Consider the following 22,828-nt stretch of genomic DNA (forward strand, 5'->3'; position numbering starts at 1 on the left):
CATTTATCTTAAAACCATTTGACAACATTGTTTGGTCAAATTTCGCATGTCATTGTTTGGGTGCTTGTTTTAGTCCGTAAAGAGACTTAACAAGTTTACATACCTTCTTTTCTTTACTTGGAACCACAAACCCTTCAGGTTGTTCCATATAAATTTCTTCCTCCAACTCTCCATTTAAGAAGACCGTCTTAACATCCATTTGATGAATTTCAAGACCATACACTGCAGCTAATGCTACTAACATCCGTATGGACGTAATTCTTGTAACCGGAGAGTATGTATCAAAGTAGTCTAGACCTTCTCGTTGTCTATACCCTTTGACTACGAGTCTTGCCTTGAATTTATCAATAGTGCCATCATCTTTTATTTTTCTCTTAAAAATCCATTTAGAACCCCAAAGGTTTATTTCCAGGAGGAAGATCAACCAATTCCCATGTATGGTTGTTCAATATGGATTCTATTTCACTATTGACTGCCTCTTTCCAAAATAATGATTCCGAAGAAGTCATAGCTTTTTTAAATGTTTGAGGCTCATTCTCCAATAAGAAAGTCACAAAATCTGGTCCAAATAAGGTAGACGTTCTTTGACGTTTACTACGTCTTGGATCCTCCTGATTACATGTACTTTCTTTTGTTTCTTCCCGAGGTCGTTTAGATCCTTCACCAAACGACTCACATTCCTTTTTATACGGATATATATTTTCAAAGAACTCAGCATTATCTGATTTTATAACCGTATTATTATGAATGTCGGGATTTTCTGATTTATGAACCAGAAATCGATATGCTTTACTATTTGTCGCATATCCTATGAAAACACAATCAACGGTTTTCGGTCCTATCTTTACCCTTTTGGGTTTAGGAACTTGCACTTTTGCCAAACACCCCCACACTTTAAAGTAATTCAAGTTGGGCTTCCTTCCTTTCTATTTTTCATATGGAATGGATTGTGTTTTGCTATGGGGCACTCGATTTAATATTCGATTAGCCATAAGAATGGCTTCCCCCTACAAGTTCTGTGGCAAACCAGAACTTATCAACAACGCATTCATCATCTCCTTTAATGTGCGATTCTTTCTTTCCGCAATCCCATTAGATTGGGGCGTGTAAGGGGCTGTTGTTTGATGAATAATTCCATATTCTAAACATATTTCTTCAAAAGGAGATTCATATTCACCACCCCTATCACTTCTTATCATTTTTACTTTCTTGTTAAGTTGCGTTTCAACTTCATTTTTGTATTGCCTGAATGCGTCTATTGCTTCATCTTTACTATTCAGTAAGTAAACATAGCAATATCGAGTACCATCGTCAATAAAAGTTATGAAATACTTCTTTCCACCGCGAGATGGTATTGACTTCATGTCACAAATATCTGTGTGAATTAAGTCTAAAGGATTTGAATTCCTTTCAACTGACTTATAAAGATGTTTAACATACTTAGATTCCACACATGTTTGACATTTTGATTTTTCGCATTCAAACTTGGGCAGTACTTCCAAGTTAATCATTTTCCGAAAGGTTTTATAATTGACATGACCCAAACGTACATGCCATAAATCATTTGACTCAAGTAAGTAAGAAGAAACTAAAATATTATTATTGTTTTCCACAACCATTACATTCAGATTGAAAAGGCCCTCGGTGAGGTAACATTTTCCTACAAATATTTCATTCTTACTAATGATAACCTTGTTGGACACAAAAATGCACTTAAAACCGTGCTTAACAAGAAGTCCAGTAGAGACTAAATTCTTTCTCATTTCGGGAACATGAAGGACATTGTTCAAAGTCATGATCTTGCCAGAAGTCATTTTCAGAAATATCTTCCCATATCCTTCAACTTTTGTTGTTGAAGCATTTTTCATATAAACTGTCTCTCCGAGTCCAGCAGGAGCATAAGTAGCAAAAGCTTCTCTAACTGCACAAACATGGCAAGTGGCTCCTGAATCAAACCACCACAGTTTAGGATTTGCCACCAAGTTACATTCAGAAAGTATGGCACACAAGTTATCAACATCATCATGGTTTACTACCATGTTAGCTTGACCCCTTTTCTTGTCTTTCTTCGGAGCACGACACTCCGTAGATTTGTGTCCGGTTTTCCCACAGTTGTAGCAGTTTCCACTTAACCGCTTCGGCCTTGGGTTGTATTTCGAACCAGAAGCCTTCTTCCTCTTTTTGTTATCTTCAACAATATTTGCTCCCATTATTGTTGAATTTTCACGACCTCTCCTTTCAGCAGCTTTATTGTCCTCTTCGATTCTCAACCGAACAATGAGATCTTCAAGGGACATTTCCTTTCGTTTGTGTTTCAAATAATTTTTGAAGTCCTTCCACAACGGAGGTAATTTCTCAATCATTGCTGCTACTTGAAATACTTCATTGATGACAAGACCTTCAGCAAGTAGATCATGAATAATCACTTGCAATTCCTGGACTTGGGTAATAACAGACTTGATATCTACCATTTTATAGTCCAAAAATTTTGCGGCAACGAATATCTTCATCCCGACATCTTCAGTTTTATATTTCTTTTCAAGCGCATTCCACAATTCTTTTGACGTCTCCACGCTACTGTATACATTATACAGATCATCATCCAGTCCGCTAAGAATATAATTCTTGCATAAAAAATCAGAATGCTTCAACGCTTCAATCACGAGAAAGCATTCATTCTCTAGAGTTTTATCTGGTAGATCAGGAACATATTCCTTGATGAACTTCTGTAGACATAACGTAGTAAAGTAGAAGAACATCTTCTGCTGCCAGCGCTTGAAATCAATCTCGAAATTTTTTTTGGATTTTTCTGCCGGTGTTCGGCTTGTCGATGCGTTGGCAGTCACTATCGGAACAGCTTGGTTTTCGCTTTCAGTAGTCATTTTTCTGTTAAGAAAAATGACACAAACAAACGTTTAATACACGTTTTCAAACAGGAGTAAAAATCACGTAGATTTTAGCCTCCAACAAACCGCCACGAAGGCTTTACTCTCCAAAACGGGAGTACACAAAACCACAAAGGTTTTAGTTTGCAGAATAATAAGAATAACACAAATACAGAAATAAATATTAAATTCCATAAGATTGTTAGTCCCGCCAATATTGTTGTATATGTAAATAATAATTTTGTAAAATATAAGTTATCGTAATGAAACAGTAATTAATTCGAGCCCACTGAATTCATAGTGTTTCCTTAAGGAATTTAATCCCCTCCTAGTACCCAAGGTAATAGATTATTTCCTCCCAAGATAGAACGAATCACACACTGGTGTAGCGGTACTTCAAACCCCAGTGTTTCAGCAAACACAAAGTTCGGTAGCAAATCACACTTACAGTTGCTTTGTTTGAAGTTAAAACAATGCAGAACAAACGAGTAGAAACTCAGAAAATCGTATGGAAATGCTGAGAGGAGGAGTGCAATGTATAGCCAAATCTGTTGAGTGATTTCAGTCTTGTGTATTGTGTGTAGTGAGTTTCTTTCTTCAACTGTTGTTGCACATATATATAGCAGCCAGTGTTGAAGAAGAACAATCGTCCACCCTCCATGGTGGAGTAAGCACATTCATAGTGGGAAGAGCATTAAGCGGCTTCCTTGTGGTCAAATATCCATTACAAATGCGGATAATCTTACGTTAATATTTACTATTAACAAATAAATTTGGTCCAAAAAAAAATCAATCAATTGACCAAATCCAAATCCAAATCCAAATCTGAAGCCGAAGCCGAGCCGAGCGAGCGAGCGACGACGACGGCGCAAGGCTTGCTTTCTTCTTAACACTTTAAGAGCTACAAGAAGAGAAATAATATATATACCCACCAAAAATCTTTTCCTCTTCCAATATGGGACAATGTCTCATTGTCAAGAGGGGAAAACTTAAAATTTTATTCAAAAATTTCATTTTCCCTCCATTTCTCATTTACCCTCATTTTAAGACTATTTCATCTTAAAAACAAAAAACCTCAACAATCCCCCACATGAATGGGGAATGGCTATATCACGGAAGTATGCATGGAAAAACTGTGTGATTTACAAGCTAGGATTAATCACATCTGGATAAGTAGGTTTTCCTTTGAACAATCCATAGTAAACTTATGTCGGATATACTCGGTCAATCGGTAGATTTAATATCTTTGAACCGTCGATCTTTGGTGTATACCTAGACAACCATAAGTCACACAATCAACTCTTAACCGTCTTTGGTTCTCATTGTTGTGTTCGTTTCAGCCATGAACACCGCCTGGTTTCATAAGTGCGTAGAGAACTGGCCTTACAAAGTTCTCCTTGAAGCGGACACTTCACACTTACATAGGTGATTCCTAAACGTGTCATCCTGTAGATTCATTATTTGATATACCCCGTATCAAATTTAGAAATCATTAAAAAGCCTTAATGCTTTATCTTTGGTACTGAACATTGTCTCATCACGAGAACGGACTAAAATCTTATTTGACAATGTTGAGCCGTCATTAATGACTTTGTTTGATCTCCTTGAACCTAGATCTTAGGATCTCTAGTCTTCTAGGTAGAGTTACCGCCACAATGACTTATTTTCGGCCATAGCCCCATTACCCTTGATGATTTCTCAACTACCTCTCTAGTTAGGTGTTTTGTAAGTGGATCCGACACATTATCACTTGACTTTACATAGTCAATCGTGATAATTCCTCTAGAGAGTAATTGCCTAACAGTTTTATGTCTTCGTCGTATATGACGAGATTTACCGTTATACATAACGCTCCCAGCCCTTCCAATTGCCGGTTGACTATCACAATGTATGCATATTGGTGGCAACGGTTTGGGCCAAAATGGAATGTCTTTCAAGAAATTCTGGAGCCATTCAGCTTCTTCACCGGCTTTATCTAAGGCTATGAATTCAGCCTCCATTGTAGAGCGGGCAATACATGTTTGTTTGGACGACTTCCAAGATACCGCTCCTCCACCAATAGTGAATACATATCCACTCGTGGACTTAGAATCAGTTGAACCGGTGATCCAATTTGCATCACAGTATCCCTCAATCACCGCAGGGAAATTACTGTAGTGCAATTCAAAGTTCTGGGTATGTTCTAAATATCCCAAAACTCGTTTCATTGCCATCCAATGAGATTGGCCTGGATTGCTCGTATATCGACTCAGTTTACTTATAGCACAAGCTATATTTGGTCGTGTATAATTCATGATATACATTAAGCATTCCAACACACGAGCATAATCTAATTGTGATATGATTTGGCCTTTATTCTTTCCTAATGCAAGATTCACGTCAATTAGGGTCTTTGCTACTTTAAAGCCCAAGTGCTTGAATTTTTCAAGTACTATCTTAATATAATGAGATTGTGACAATGCCAGACCTTGAGGAGTCTTATGGATCTTAATTCCCAGAATTAAATCAGCAACTCTCAAGTCTTTCATATCAAACTTGCTATTGAGCATACGCTTAGTAGCATTTATGTTGGCAATGTCATTACTCATTATCACCATATCATCCACATATAGGCAAACAATGACTATGTGATTTGGAACATTTTTAATGTACACATATTTATCACATTCATTTATCTTAAAACCATTTGACAACATTGTTTGGTCAAATTTCGCATGCCATTATTTGGGTGCTTGTTTTAGTCCGTAAAGAGACTTAACAAGTCTACATACCTTTTTTTCATTACCTGGAACCACAAACCCTTCAGGTTGTTCCATGTAAATTTCTTCCTCCAACTCTCCATTTAAGAAGGTCGTCTTAACATCCATTTAATGAATTTCAAGACCATACACTGCAGCTAATGCTAGTAACATCCGTATGGACATAATTCTTGTAACTGGAGAGTATGTATCAAAGTAGTCTAGACCTTCTCGTTGTCTATACCCTTTGACTACGAGTCTTGCCTTGAATTTATCAATAGTGCCATCATCTTTGATTTTTCTCTTAAAAATTCATTTAGAACCCAAAGGTTTATTTCCAGGAGGAAAATCAACCAATTCCCATGTATGGTTGTTCAATATGGATTCTATTTCACTATTGACTGCCTCTTTCCAAAATAATGATTCCGAAGAAGTCATAGCTTCTTTAAATGTTTGAGGCTCATTCTCCAATAAGAAAGTCACAAAATCTGGTCCAAATGAAGTAGACGTTCTTTGACGTTTACTACGTTTTGGATCCTCCTGATTACATGTACTTTCTTTTGTTTCTTCCCGAGGTCGTTTAGATCCTTCACCAAACGACTTACATTCCTTTTTATACGGATATATATTTTCAAAGAACTCAGCATTATCTGATTTTATAACCGTATTATTATGAATGTCGGGATTTTCTGATTTATGAACCAGAAATCGATATGCTTTACTATTTGTCGCATATCCTATGAAAACACAATCAACAGTTTTCGGTCCTATCTTTACCCTTTTGGGTTTAGGAACTTACACTTTTGGATTGGAAAATGCGGATAATCTTACGTTAATATTTACTATTAACAAATAAATTGGTCCAAAAAATTAATCAATTAATTGACCAAATCCGGAGCCGTAGCCGAGCGAGCGACGACGACAACGGCGCGAGGCTTGCTTTCTTCTTAACTCTTTAAGAGCTACAATAAGAGCAATTATATATATACCCACCAAAAATCTTTTCCTCTTTCAATATGGGAAAATGTCTCATTGTCAAGAGGAGAAAATTTAAAATTTTACTCAAAAATTTCATTTTCCCTCCATTTCCCTTTCACCCTCATTTTAAGACTATTTCATCTTAAAAACAAAAACCTCAACAATAATCATAGCCTAGGTAGTATCGGTCAAAATATTTTGCTGAATGTATGTTTTAGATTCGTGGCAGAGCCAGAAATTGTTATAAGGGGGATTCAAAAATTGCAAGAATTCTAGACTGGGATTTGAACCTAAAGGAATTCTTCATTCACCCATAGAAGCTTCATTAAGCAGATTCCATAACTTATATGTATACACCAAAAAAATTGGTTTTATCCTATTTGCACAGTATAGTTTCTCGTCGAAGAAGATTCAACTGAACCCCTTTGGACCACATAGTTCCGCTCCTATTTTAGAAACTTCTATTATCATCCTTACATGTATCCGACCCCCCATGTGATAAATAAAATTAAAAGAAAATCTTGGCTAAACACATATCACATGACCCCTGTGATATGAATTATGAATTATGAATTTTTCATCATCGTCCATTCAATGCTTGGCCACAGCACCAGCAGCCAATATAGCCTCATGGTATGAGTGGTGAAGTTTCAGTTGAGAGTTTTTATTGAGCATACACCTAAATCCTTTTAATACATTGTCATGCAGCACATCCAAATTCCAGCTGAGGCATATGATGTATTTCCTGGCTAGGTGGGTTTTAGGTTAAGGGCAACAGAACCAGAATAGGGGATTCAATATCTACCATATTCGCAACGGAGTACTCCCTTGCGTCTTGTAGCTCCGCCGCTAGTTAAGGATAGGTGAAGTACACAAATAATTCTCAAAATGGATGGTCTTGAATGTTTGTCCAAGATCGCCCCATGGGTAAAGAACTTCAAGTTTAATAAATGTTGCCCCTCACTTATCCCATGGGCAGTATTTTTAACTTTGAACTTTAAAATTTTACCCACAGGACAAGCAGGGCAAAAGTTAAAGAATACCCCAAAAAGTGTCATATATCTGTAAATATTTGGTTAAGTGGACTTGTACATGAAAAATTGGGCTCGAAATATTGTAATAATATGGGCCTTCCACACAATCCAATAACTGTTTTTTTTTGTTGATGAGGCCCAGTCCAGTGAATGACTCCAACTTTTGTAATGAAAATAGCATGGGCTAGTCAATTTTCGGATTGATAATAAAAAAATAATCAGTATTTTTAAAGTCATTAAAAAATAGCCACGATTTTATGCGGAGATAAAATCTGTACAACATTACCCTAGTTGAAATACGGAAAGTTTCAGCATAATATATTGGATTATGGAGCTCTTGCGTATAAATTTCTAGCATATTATGTTAGAACTCTAGCACATTATGAAATTCCAGCATATTTGTGATGGAACCTCGTATGTAAAAAAATTGAACTCCAACATATTATGCTAGAACTTTTTCGAATTTTTAAGGGGGGGTTCCAAATATTATTTTTTTTAAATGACTAAATTTCAATTACTTTTGAAATGTGTCTATTTTTCAATTACTTACGATAAATCAGGCTATTTTTTATTATTATTTTTCCCCAACTTTTGTAGGCACATGGTCCACTTTAATTTACTTCTTTTCGTCGTTAGTTAAATGGGAAGGAGATTTCAGTTTTTGGCTTTACTTTCACCCTTTTTATCAGATTTCAACATTCACGAAATGAGCTTCTGATATAACAAATCCAAATAGATGGCGAATCAATAGCTTGCTTGACAAGCCAATAGGCAAATTACTGAATAGAACGTGCAAAATAGATCGTACATATATCGTGTGATCTTAAGCAATGACTTAGAAAAATTTCCATTTTATGTTAGGAGAGCACTAAACAACATCTTATTCGCCTGCCCATTATATTTAAGAGAGAAACATTAGTACAGTAAATATATTTCAGTTCGTTTTAAGCATATAACATGCATTTGTCTTGGCTTTTTCCTTCCGTTGTTATAACCTTACTTGAATTTGATGTGTGGAGAAGGGAAAATATCGGCAGATTGTATAAACTATTAAATATTTGGTAGTACTACTTATAGTCTAAAATAGCCAATCGTTACCTATTGGAAAATTTCCTAGACGATGTGATTGAATGAGTTGTTTCTTATGCAAATAGTAAATGGATCAAAAAAAGAAATTCTTTTTGAGTCAAAGAGTATAATCTTTTCTACTTATTATGAACTATGTTCACATAATCAAGTATATTTCGCCATGTGGAGGGGATTAATTTGGCACAAGGTAGCGATCCCAAAACAATAGACTGTCATTGTAATTAACGTATCTACAATCCGCATACCAACATCAAATTCCTTTTATAATTTTGCTTAGAGACGGTGTTATTCTTTAGGCAAAATCGTGGAGATAGTGAAATGGTCAAGATTTAAGTATTATAATGCCGCTATTAGCCGGCTGGTTTACTAATTTTACTAGTAATTAACAACATATAAATAGGTCCCTAGGTTCAATACCTTCAAATCATCTTATAGCTTTCAAAAATATTCTACACTCGCAGTGTTTTCAATAAATCTTTCAATCCCAATGGCTTCTACAACTTTCTTGATTGCACTATTTGTTGTTATTGCAATGGTTGCTGTTCCAGCAATGGCAACTGACCATTGGGTTGGTGATGATCAAGGTTGGAAACTCGACTTTAATTACACGGCTTGGGCTGCCACCAAAGAATTTCATGTTGGAGATAAGCTCAGTATGTTCTTTAGCCTCCTCTCATAAAATCTGTAACGTATAATCATCTCATTTAAAAACTTAAGTTTTAGATAGGATACAATTTAATTTACTTAGATCTTCAACGCGCCCCTTATGTGCGAACCTAAATCTTTTTCATAGCTAAATGCGCGGAAATTCTTTTTGGTAATGGGTGGTGAGACCTTAAATTCAGTACCTTTTTCTACTTCGATACCATATTGAATCGTGCGACAATCTTATCTAAAAAAAATTACAATACTTATAGAAAAAGCACAATTTTATTTGCTTAATTATAACTTCTCAACGTTAGTTGACCGTATTAAATTTAAAACATCATATATACATGACAAGTGTTTTTATGCAATAGCGCATTTGGTATGCAATGAGATAAATTAATTAACTGTTTAATTTTGTGGTTGCAGTCTTCAAGTACAAGAAAGATGCTCACAATGTGTATAAAGCAGATCAAGCTGCCTTCAAAAGCTGCACACCAAGTAATGATATTACACCCTTAACTTCTGGAAATGATGTGATTCCCCTCACAACAACAGGCAAAAAATGGTACATTTGTGGAGTTGGCAAACATTGTGAAAAGGGAATGAAAGTTGCTATCAATGTTTTGCCTGAATTGGGATCTCCTTCTCCTTCACCTTCTTCTCCAAATGGCCCTACTCCTTCTACTGCTTCTTGGATTGCTCCTAATTCCAAAGTTGTTGCTTTGATTGCTGCTGCATTTGCCATGTTCGTCGTGATCATGACTTAAGGACGGATTAATTCGTGTTTTTTGGGGGTTAAAAGAAGAGGTGATCAAAGGACCATATGTTATTTTGTTGTTGTTATTTGTATTCACATTTCAATAAGATAATTGAGCAATCAGCAGAGTCTGAGGCTAGCTTCTGGACTGTAGTAGTTTAACAGGAACTATTGTTCAAAGTTCCACATTTTGATTTCTTATACTTAATTTGATTGTGTTATCCAATATTTGAATTTGGTATATCCTCGGTGATTACAATGATATATCCCCGAACCCTGATTTTAATATGTTCAAGTTTTAAATGATTTTTCTTAATATTAAATATTTTTTAGATGAAAATGCTCAAGTTGTGAAAATACCAAAAAAAAAAGAAAAAAAATAATGACCTGCCTTCTTTATGTAAAATTCTTGTTGTGATTCTCTCTCAATTTATGATAACACATGATTCAATAGGACCCCCATAATTAATTTTATCACCAGCATCACATAATACAATAATCATATGGCCCCCTCCCTCTTAAGTCTTACCTCCAAGTGGATGAAGCTTGCCATAAATATGATGTCTGAAATGGGATCTTTTCTACAATTGCACCGGCCATCAACTCCAAGTGGCCCTGTTTCACTACATCAGGAAATTTAATAAGGTTTGAACACCCTTTATTTTGTTAGTGGGCTATGCAAGAAAGGTGTTCAAAGTCTATTTTTAATCAATAACAAGTAATAGTTTTTCGGCTAAAGGTGGTCAGTTGATCACCGTTGGACCAACATAGCTTCGCCCCTACTTATATCGGTGGTTATGCGGTACAGGCGGACGGTAGAGGAGGTTAGTGGTGGTGGCGGATAGTCGACGTGGTTAATGATTGTACGATAAAGGTTGATCATAGAGGTGACTGATGGTGAAGCTGGTTGATGATCATAGTTATGTTGTTCGCGATTGACTATGGTGGTGTCAGCCGTTGTAATAGATAGTGCAGCGGTAAAATGTTACATTTAAGGTGAATATCTTAATGATACTAAAATTATGTATAAAGTAATTGAGAAGGAAAAAAAAAACAAATGCACTTAATAGGTTGAGAACTAAATAATTCATATTGAGACCTCTATGAAATACAAATAACTATAGACTTAAATGGATCAACATTTTTGGAGACCAAGAGATTTTTTTTATTTTTTTTATTTTTTTTTGGGCTAATCAGAGAAATTATTATTTATGCAGGAAATTAAGAAGTGTCAGGAAATTAGAGTGAAAGAGATTATACTCTCTTGGGAGCCCAAGAGAGTAATCTATTGCACTCTACGTTCATGTAATCAATTACATTTTGTGGAGATCGGAGGGGCTCCCTGACTTAAAATTTAGACGATTTATCAAAGGGAATTTGGCATTGTGTATCAATTTAACCTACTAATCAACTAGAATTAACTCATTTTTCATTTATTGGCATCATGTAGCCAATAAATAATAATAATAATAATAATAATAGTAATATGTATATCAAAATGTACATTATGAAAATCCAATGGTTATGTGGCAGTTGGGAAGAATATAATTTGCATCAAACCACAAGCTGGTAGCGTGAACCCAAAAACTCGATCAAGTCATTGTAATGTTTCTATATTTCCAATTTTTTTTTTTGGTTTAGTCGGTATTAATTAGGCAAAGTGAGATATTAATTGACAAGATTTATGTAGAAAAATGCCGCTATTAGCCGGCTGATTTCCAATATTTTTAGCAATTAACAACCTACAAATAAGTCCCAAGATCAATGATGTTTGGCCAAAATGTTATATTTTTAATATATTACTCGCCTTACATGTTGTTAGTTTAGAGGTTAATTGTGTAATTTTTGAGCTAAATTATGTTATTTTATGTGTAGGAGTATCGGAAGACAAATACGATGAAAGTTGCACAAAAAGAGGACAAAAATACGAGAAAAGAGCACAAAAACACGAAATATCCAAACCGTGCTACAGACTAGGTTTCGCGAGGTCTATAGTCAGGTTGACCACGCTACAGACCAGGCTTCACGAGATCTATAACCAGGTTGACCGCGCTACAGATCAGGCTTCGCGAGGTCTATAGCCAGGTTGACCGCTCTATAAGCCTGGCTTCGCGAGATCTATAGCCCGATAATTAAAAATCGCAGGTTAAAAGTCTCCAACCCGGATGTGAACTCAAGGACTTTAACCCTAGCCTATAAATACTCCCTAAACATGTCTAAGAGGAAGGACGTCTTTAGAGCAAATTCGACCTAAAGAGAACATTATTTGAGAGGCAAGAAGGCTACGAGAACACTTGGAAGCAACGAATCACAAGAGTTTTCTCTTTTGTTCTTCCTTAATCTGTATTTTAATGCTTTCAGTTATTATCATGATTGTCAGTATGGTTATGAGTAGCTAAACTTTCCCATCTAGGGTTTGATGGAACCTTTTGAATGATGATTTTTCTGTTGTTTTTAATATAATTTTGCCGTTGGATTTTCTATTCTTGTTTTACTATGTGATTATTTTAGTTGATTGATGGGCCCTCAATTGACTGTGCATATTCATCTGTTTTTTTATTAATGTCATTATTTTATTAAAAAAATATGTGCTGTCATTATTTTTTCATACCCCCCCCCCATAATTAATTTCATTCACCACCATTTATACAACCTAGTGGATAAATGTGCTGCTGAATTACGATATCCTGCAATTGCACAACCTAGTCCTTGTGGCCCTGCTTCAACTACCTTTGGCATTCATTGCTTTTTCCAAATTGGTTGAAGCAATATTTGCTGTATTATTGGCCATGTTCTCGACAATCTTCGCTTAATTTAAGTGTGGCGAGCCTTTTAATTAAACTTCTTAGAGAATATTCGACTATGATAAAATTTGAGCTTGAACACACCTCGATTATTCCGTCAAATATTTGTTATTTTTTATCAATAGATGTACCGGATAAAGACAAAGATCACATAATGGTTTTTGATTTCAGAAAACTCATGACTCTCTTCCCGACTCATTAACCATTGAGTCACGCTCTTAAGTTAAAGTTAGGAGAATTCAATCTCAGCAGAATATTAAGGTACGATATAAAGTCTAACGCCTTTTTCTGTCATCACAACTTTAATATTTTTTCTCTTACGTTCTTCCAAAAAAACTTCCATTTTGTTGGAGAATCTTATAATACACAAATATATAAATAGAAGAAAGAATATTAGAGAAAATTGAACCTTACACCTTTAATATTTTAAGATAAAACTACAGTCCTTACAAAATCTAAAATATTAAATATAATGCTAGTGGGGTGAGAAGCATTTTGATTATTTTACTCATTTATCTATTTGGGTGAGAGACAGATGCTTTTAAGTCGTAATGGAAGTAACATGCCGAATACGCTGATAAAGGAACTGGAGTACCAAATTTAAAGCATTTTCATTTATATCGCCCAACACAACATCCTCCTACCATTTTGCTTTTTTGTAGCAAATGTGTTCCTACAAAGAGTAAAACAAAACAAAAAATAACACATCTGATCTATTTTTATATAATTAAACTACTACTCTGCCATTCTAATTATTTAACAGCTCCCTTCAAGCAATACTCTGCCATAAGAGGAAACTTTTGATATTCCGGAAAGAGTGTTGTGTTATATATATATGCTGACAATACATAGCATTTTTACATTATCAAGTTAAGTTGATCTGTTACAGGTAACTCTCTATATTAAACTGGATGTGGTAATCTAAGTTGTATAAGAAATAGAATAATAACTTACTATAACTAGTTAAATTATAAATTTAACTGATCGCGCAAAAATTTCTTTGCATTATAACTTGAACTCTTTTGAAAACCGTTATCGATGTTCAAATTTTGAAAATAAAATTTTGATGAATGGACTGAAAAGGCATGTTTCTAGCTGAAATTATCAGAAATAAGAACTCAACTCACAGTGGCCTAATGGTCAATGAAGTGGGTGAGAATCATAAGGTCTAAGGTTCAAATCCCCAGCGGAGGCGAAAAAATACTATGTTATCTGGTACATGTACCTCGTCGGAGGTGGCAGGTATCCCGCGGAATTAGTGAAGGTGCTGACCGAACACCACAGTTATAGAGAAAAAACTCGCACCAGAAATAGTAGTTTACCATGCTTTACTACACAAACTTCATGGACAAAGATCTTTGTTTTCTAAGTAGTTTTTCCAAGATCCTTGAAAGCTCATATGCAACAGACAAACTTACTCAATAATATAGGAAACAGAGAAGCTACAAAGATGTTGCAAATGGCTGAGGTCATTTTACCTAGATGGAAATCAGGGTGGGACAAAGAAAGAAACTTGACAAATGAGATCTCAAATTTCTCTTCCTTTCCCTATAGTGACAGCACCTTGTGAAACTAAGATCCAATCAAAAGACTTGCCAATAATACAACCAATCAATACAACTCATGACTATTTGCACCACAATTTTCCATATTTTCATTTTCCAATACAAATAGGGACCCCAACAGATGCAACATTTCAATTTATTCTTGGCAGGCAGATCTAACTAGTTTAAAAGCAAATGACCTAGCAGCACTTTGATAATTGAAATATCTGCTTTACAACCAGTTAATTACTTAGGTCTTCAGGGAAGATTTGGTTTTATAATCAAATACAAATGTGACATTCTCTACAGGAGATCAACAAAAAATAGCACAGGAGATCTATAATTTTGTAGGATCATTTTCTTCTCTATATAGGTTGTTAGTGGAGATAGGAGATTATTTCTTGATGTTCAGGAAAACCCCATGTGGCCAGTTTTTTGAAACAGGAGTAAAAATGGGCAGTCGGGTGCACTAAGCTCCCGCTATGCACGGCGTCTGGGGACGGCCGGACCACAAGGGTCTATTGTACGCAGCCTTAACCTACATTTCTGCAAGAGGTTATTTTCTATTGCTCGAACCCGTGACCTCCTAGTCACATGGAAGCAACTTTACCAATCACGCCAAGACTTCCCTTTCAAATTTTTTTAAACAGCATTAAAACAAAAATGCTAGCTAAGAAATCAGTTAAAGTTAAATGATGCAGAGTAGGAAATAGATTTTGTGTTTGACAAAATATATTGGGGGACAATTCTCCCACCAAAATATTACACATAGAGAACAATATCTAAAGAATCAGTCTTTCTTTGTTCTAGTTGCATCAAATGAGTATAAAAATTACAGAACGGAGAAAAGTAAAAGAGACAACTTCATTCTCTTAAACCACCCCCTAATCATGAACAATTATATAGAGAAAAGAGAAAAATAAAAAGCAAGAGCACATGAACCTTTTTCCACCTTGCCCACTGTTCTTTCCTATGCATTGCAATATAATCCAACCACTTAACCTTCAACCCCCCCCCCCAACACACACACACAACCACCCCACCTTGATCAATGAATTCTAATTAGACCAAATAATAAAAAAGGAAAAGAAGCATTGAGCAAAGTAAAAAAAGAGCCACACCCGTGGTAATATTGTACCTTTTGTTTTTGCATCATCAAAGATTGAATCTTTCATACAAATCATCAGTGTGCTATTACTTTAGATCTCTTCTTTGCCTCACTGTAAAGCACCACTCCCATTACTGTCACAGCAAATCCTGTTATTCCCATAATGTTCACTGGGTTCCTGAATATCAAAACTGAAACCACTGCAGCCACTGCTGCCTTTGCATTCCCCAAAACTTGCAGTGTCAATGCACTTGTGTGCTTTGTAACCAAGAAATTAGTCAAGTTTACCAAATAAGCAACTGTAGCATTACCAATCAACAAGAACACCATAAATCCATCTCCCTTAGCTTTCTCCAATGTGACTGCTGCCACATTTCCCTCTATGTATAGTGTAAAAGGAAGCAAAATCATTGCTGCCATTGGAGCCATGTATAATAATAGATTCATTGAGTGTAATTTCTCAGCTTCAGATGTTAAAAGCAACCCCTGAACCACAGATTTCAAAGCTCTCCCAGCAGTTGAACCAATACACATCAAGAACCCAAACAAATGGAACAATGGCTCACTATTACTAGCCAAAACAATACCAAGAACCACAGGAACAAGAGCCAAATAAACCTCAGCAGATTCTTTCTTACAAGTAATCACAAAAGCAAAAATAGCAGTAAAAAATGGAGTAGTAGCACCAATTGCTTGGTTAAACGATACAGGAAGATACCTCAATGAAGTATTACCACAAACCACAGAAAAACAAAAAATAACACTCAAACCAAGAATCTTGAAAAACTGTTTCCTGCTATGTATTTGCTGAAATGGCACAATTTCCAGCCACTTAATAGCAACTAAACTATAAGTAGCACATGACAACATATGCAACATGGTCAAGAATATTGGATAACGAAAGCCATAAAAACTCAGTAAATACTTGTTGAGCAGCAACACACCAATGTTGGAGCAGTACCAAGAAGCAATAATAAGAGCAGTAAGTATATTTGGTGACACCAAAGAAGTTATACCACCATTGGAATATTGCTGCTGCCTAATTTCAGCAGTTGGGGTTACTGGCATATCCAAGACTTGATCTTGGGGTGATTCCAATCTTGGATTGCTACCCCTTCTGGTTGTCCATGACTGTGCTTCCACCATTACAATGCTCTAGTACTACTGTCCACACTATAAAGTTACAATCTTTACTATAAAGATTCAATCTTTAACACTCAAGAATGTGATACTACTAATTTTTGTGTACTAAATACTCAATAGCATTTCAAGAAAATATAAGGGGTGGCTAAGTTTGGAGCATATTGGCCTAATGGGTTGAGATCTAAGGGGGTGAAGGACGAGATGAAGATAGGGTAGTGGTAAAGTCTAAAGGTTGGTGGGAAATTTTGGGGTTTGATCTAATCAAAGGGTCAAGATTTAGATTTGGAATGGAAGGAGGAATCTGGTTCGTTGGATGAGAATTGAATGAGTAGAATAATAAAATAAAATTATTATAGCTGTGAACAAAGTGTCGGTACTATATTGGGTGCTTTATGCTTTACGCACTGTGGCACGTGCTGTTGTAAGCGTGTGAGCTGTATTTGTGGACCAATAAGAATTGTCTATCTACATTCCCCCTATATTTCTTGCTATAGTTTAGTGAGGGGTAAATTTATTTGGTGTCTTAGTTGAAAATTTCATAAGATATGTGCTTAAATTAGTCAATTTTAGGTCAAAATTGTACTGACAAAGAAACACTTGTTTTGGAGCCAAATGGAAGTAATACCTGCAATAAGATAATGCCTGCAAATATAAATCAAAGAAACAACCACGAGGTAAATTTTCAATAAATGCACATAAGATGACCTCAAAAACATTTTTTTGCTTAGAGACTAACAATATACAAAGATATCAATTCATATTAAGTGAAATTTGATGTATTTTTTAATACTTTTTGTATAAAAAACCCAATGCTTCAATAACTATTTGTTTCATTTAAGATAAATTGTTATAAAATAAAAGCAACTTAATAAAACATGAACAAGACATGTTGTTATGAAATAAAAGCAATTTAGTAAAACATGAACAAGAAATGGAGATAGAGAGAAGAAAGATATTTTCTTCTTCAATTGTGTGTATTTTCTTATCTATTACAAGACCTTTATATAGGCATGAAAAGTGAACAAAAATATGTCATTGAATATGTCATTAAGCATAGAAATATGTCATTGAATATGTCATTAAGAATTTGAGAAGATCATGGAGGAAGAGTAGACATCCACCATAATTTGATTTTTCTTATAACACTCCTCATTGGATGTCCATAGATAATGTGCCTCGTTAAAACCTTATTAAGAAAAAACCCTATGGGAAAAAAATCCTAGTGAAGGAAAAAGAGTACACATATTTAAAAATCCGCCTTTTGGTTGCTTCGTTTAAAACCTTGCAAGGAAAATCCAGTGGGACAAAACCTTGTAAGGAAAAAAGAGTACAACGCGTATTAACTCCCCCTGATGAGAGCATCAATTCACACATCCTTGAGCCTTCGCATCCCAATATTGTACATTAGTTTCTTGAAGGCTGACATCGGTAGAGATTTGGTGAACAGATTAGCTATATTATCACTTGAACGGATCTGTTGCACATTGATATCACCATTCTTTTGAAGATCATGTGTGAAAAATAACTTTGGTGAAATTTGCTTTGTCCTATCCCCTTTATAAATCCTCCCTTCAATTGGGCTATACATGCTGCATTGTCTTCATACAAACTTATGGGTAGTTTGTCACACTTCAAACCATATTTGTCTCGAATAAGGTATATTATAGACCTCAATTATATACATTCTCGACTTGCTTCATAAATATCAATTATCTCAGCATGATTAGATGAAGTAGTCACGATTGATTACTTAATCGATCGCCAAGATATGGCAGTGCCTCCATATGTAAGCACATAGCCTGCTTGAGATCGAGCCTTGTGTGGGTCATATAAATACCCAGCATCGGCATAACCAACGAGATCGGGTCTACAATCATTGCCAAAAAATAATCTCATATCGGTAGTCCCTTTTAGATACCGCAATATGTGTTTGATTCCGTTCCAATGTCTCCTTGTAGGAGCAGAGCTATATCTTGTTAAGACATTAACTGAAAACGTTATGTCAGACCTTGTAATGTTAGAAGGATATATTAGTGCACCAATTGCACTAATATATGGTACTTCGGGACCAATAAGCTCTTCATTATTTTCATGAGGTCAGAATGGATGTGCTTTATCCATATATAATCGCTTTAAAATCATTTTAGTGTATGTTGATTGATGGACAAAAATTCCATCTTTCATATACTCAATTTGTAGACCAAGACAAAATTCTTTCTTTCCAAGATCTTTCATTTCAAATTCTTTCTTTAAATAGTCTACTGCTTTAGGAAGCTCCCTAGGAGTTGCAATGATATTTAAATCATCAACATACACGGTGATTATAACAAATTTAGATCCAGATCTTTTTATAAAGATACAAGGACAAATTGAATCCTTTTTGTACTCTTCTTTCAACAGGTACTCACTAAGGCGACTATACCACATGCGCCCTGATTGTTTCAATCCGTATAAGGATTTTTGAATCTTTATTTAATAAATTTCTTAGAAACCTTAATATGCTTTAGAACAATTTAAATCCTTCAATGATTTTCATTATACGCATAGCACGTTTTCTTGTATTGCCAGATTAAAACCTGAAATGGCAACATCCACTACAGGAGAACATGTCTCTATATAATCAATGTCAGGATATTTACAAATTTTCTTGTGACACAAGTCGTCTTTATGTTTATCGACTTGACCTTCTTCTTTTTCCGCACAAGAACGCATTTATACCTCCACTGGCTTTATACTTTCAGGTGTTGGGACTATCCGTCCAACTTCATATTTTTCAGGTGAAATCAATTTTCATTGCGTATTTTTCATTTGGCCAATCATTTATCTGTCCAAAAATCATGATAGATTTGAGCTCAAGATCCTCGTCAATATTAATAATATTGAGCGCTACATTATATTAACAATATCGTCGACGATCATTTTATATCGGTTCTACTATTACCCAATAAAGACATAACTTATTGAGATCTCTTTATCTTATTATTTTCAGGTACCTGAGCCTTTCCCATGAGGTCTTATGAAGTGTTATGTCGTGGTACTCTTCTAGAGCACTTGCCTCCTTATTATGACCATCTTGAACATTTGCTCCTCTCATTTTTCAAGGAGTTTTATCTTTGGAACCGATTATTCTATTATGCTTCATGCATGCCATAAACTCTATTCATTATGAACTTTATTTTATTTGGAGCATTAGGAGCTGAATATGATATTTAACTTTTGGTCAGCAAATACGTCTGACAATATTTTGCAAATGAATTATCCCTTGAACTTCAAGTTCACATTTTCTCATACGAGGATCTAGATGTACTCATAATAATTTATTACATGCATTACTTTTTCAGCTGCCCATTTTCTCCCCCTATTATTGGGATCACCGACACATATCCCTAGCCTTATTTGGGGATCCATCTTTGTACATTGTGGTGGAATAATTAAATCATATAGCACATTCATATTTCTAGATGGAAATTATTTGGTTCCTGACCCTAAACCGATTGTGATAAGGAGAACTTATCTTAATTTGGCTAGATGCGTACAAGTGCTGCTGTATATTAAATAATACATCACATACCAAAATTTATTTTGGCAATTTTGTTCTCATAACTAATGGTTTAGCTATAATTGAAGGCATAAAATTTCTGCTAAACCAACTTGGATTTAAACCAGTATTATCAAGATAAATAATCATAATTTATATTTTAGAATTGTGCTCTAATAATTTGATCAATCAATCTTGCAAGAGGCAAACTGCAAGTTGATAACAAATGCACATGTGACCAAAGAATAGATGCATCTATTAAAATCATATAATAGTAAACGGTCGACATGGCAGGTGACTTGCCCCATATATTTATCACCTTTTATTAGTTCCAGAAATCAAAGGATTCAATCCCAACTTTAACTGATATATCATGAGAATAAGCAGCACAAGAGAATTCTTGAAGAATCTTATATTTCTTCAATATATGTCAATGTAATTCTCAATTAATTTTTTGCATTGTAATTGAACCGAGATGGTCAACCGGTCATGCCAACTAATATTTGTTTTAGTAAACCTCTAGTTTACTTGTGACATATGATTCCATCATCATGCTTATATTTGTGTAGTACAAATAGAAAAGAAATCGGGTAATATTTCATATTTATCCGTTATGATTATAGAAATATGAAAATATTCAATATTCCTTTCATTTATTGTCTCAATATGCCAACCACTTTGACTTATACATTTGAAACTCAAAAAGTTTCTTTTGAGACTTTACAATATCAACGTCGTGAATACTTTTATTTATCTGGGTAGTAACAAATTAAAATTTTCGGAGCTCTTAATAACTTTTGTACTACAATATCTTTTATCACACCATTCATATAGTAAATGTCTCCTTCATGGAGAAAATTCTATCATAATAAATTGTCATTGTTAAAATCATCATAAGCAAAGTTATTTTTTTGCTTTAATTTTGCCTTTAATAACCTTCTATAAGGCACAACAAAATAATTTTTGCCGTATCACATGTACGCGACCAATGACATATTCATGTAACCACACAATAATATTTATTCTCTTTATTTCACTCAAACCTCCCTCAGAGGTGAGTTGTGTGGTGTTCATTCAATCATGCATTGCATGTCTTTATTCATTACTTTTATCACATATTACAACATTCACCTTTAGGAATTGGTCTGCATTCTCAATGCTTATCACAAGTCACATTCTCTTCAATGAATGTATCATAATCGGCGACGTGCTTTATTATTTTGCATACCAATTTGATGGTAAACATTGCCTTCACATTTTGAAGAACTATTATTATTATTATTATTATTATTATTATTATTATTATTATTATTATTATTATTGTGAAGACAATGTTTACCTCTTGAGTTAAACTATTCATAATGTCATTTGGATATAATTCTCAATAATAGATTTTAGTTTACTCAAATCAGCTAAGTAATTAGTGTCAAATAGATATACGAAAATACAAAATAATATTGAAAATTCACATGTGGTCTTTGCTGCAATAAGCTTACTTCAAGATGAAATGGATATGACTAGAACATTAAAGAAAAATAATGTATCAAATAGAATAATATAGTACTACTAGTTACCATACACTTTTATGAAAATTAAGTATTATGCTCTCTAGAAAAACAAAGAGATATATCAGAACCTTTAATTGAAAAAATCATTGACAATATTTTTAACATTAATGAAAAAGTCAATACTGGAATGACTCTACCATCTTGTTGCCTCCCACATAAGTTATAAAATAGGAGCAGTTATGTATTTTAAGTCACAAGAAACTAAACTATTTTTTTTTATTTAATGGAGTGTACTAAGAATATCATGTACAAATAATGAAAAATTGGGTTACAGAGATACAAACTCACTCAATTTTTTAATATACGAGAATTAAAAGTTTTGATCGGCCAAAGCTAATTTAAAATATTTTCCATTTGGATGGTATATTTATTTATCAATAACGTATGCTAGTTGTGCTATTAAGATTACCCGAGAGAAACTTACTTCACATTACCTTTTCAAAAGTCAGAATGGCGCATGATGGTCAGACATATATTTTATAGGAAAACGTTCAGTTAAGGGAAACTTTACATAAGGTTCTTGCTTTTTTTTAACTAAGGAACCAAAGTTCCTCAAATAACTTTGCAAAAGCTGTAGTAGCTCCCCAATTTCTTGTACTTCTTTTGGTCTTTGGTTTAGTACGTAACTCTTGGCTGCATCATTATATACTTCTTATTCTTATAATAAGATCTATATAAACAGGATACGAGATGAAAGAGATCAGACCAAACTTACAATAAATATTAGAAACTCGTTTATTAAAATGGATATTGATAATACAACAAAATAAAATAAGTAAAACATGGAGTAGTAATTAGTTTACATTTAAGTATTTTCCTTTATAAAGTAAAACACTTAAGAATATGAATGGATTTGTAAGAAGAAAATACTTAGCATTAGAAACTTTCATAACAAATAAAGAACCTATGAGAAAAACGAATAAGAAAAACGAATAAGAAAATAAATAATTAAAAAGGATTAGAAAACGTATCTTAGCATTAGCATTATATGCCT

At 34.4% G+C, this 22,828-nt stretch overlaps 2 protein-coding genes across 2 annotated transcripts; one reads left to right on the plus strand and one right to left on the minus strand.

Annotated features, from left to right (window-relative positions):
* The first annotated feature begins 9,147 nt into the window (after window positions 1-9,147).
* On the plus strand, window positions 9,148-10,417 carry LOC104084679 (mavicyanin-like). Its single transcript, XM_009588598.4, has 2 exons — window positions 9,148-9,377; window positions 9,799-10,417. The coding sequence occupies exons 1-2, from the start codon at window positions 9,212-9,214 to the stop codon at window positions 10,137-10,139; spliced, it is 507 nt and encodes a 168-aa protein (XP_009586893.1). The 5' UTR covers window positions 9,148-9,211; the 3' UTR covers window positions 10,140-10,417.
* Window positions 10,418-15,180: 4,763 nt separating this feature from the next.
* Window positions 15,181-17,037, minus strand: LOC104084669 (probable sugar phosphate/phosphate translocator At1g12500). Its single transcript, XM_009588585.4, has one exon. The coding sequence runs from the start codon at window positions 16,729-16,731 to the stop codon at window positions 15,661-15,663; it is 1,071 nt and encodes a 356-aa protein (XP_009586880.1). The 5' UTR covers window positions 16,732-17,037; the 3' UTR covers window positions 15,181-15,660.
* Between the last annotated feature and the right edge of the window lie 5,791 nt (window positions 17,038-22,828).

The sequence above is a fragment of the Nicotiana tomentosiformis genome, chromosome 8 (assembly GCF_000390325.3).
Source record: "Nicotiana tomentosiformis chromosome 8, ASM39032v3, whole genome shotgun sequence".
NCBI lineage: Eukaryota > Viridiplantae > Streptophyta > Magnoliopsida > Solanales > Solanaceae > Nicotiana > Nicotiana tomentosiformis.

Bases quoted from the DNA above. Each gene is read 5' to 3' on its own strand.
- LOC104084669 (XM_009588585.4), bottom strand. From the start codon at position 16,731: ATGGTGGAAGCACAGTCATGGACAACCAGAAGGGGTAGCAATCCAAGA.
- LOC104084679 (XM_009588598.4), top strand. From the start codon at position 9,212: ATGGCTTCTACAACTTTCTTGATTGCACTATTTGTTGTTATTGCAATG. The intron at 9,378-9,798 runs GTATGTTCTTTA...TTGTGGTTGCAG, and splicing joins TCATGTTGGAGATAAGCTCA to TCTTCAAGTACAAGAAAGAT.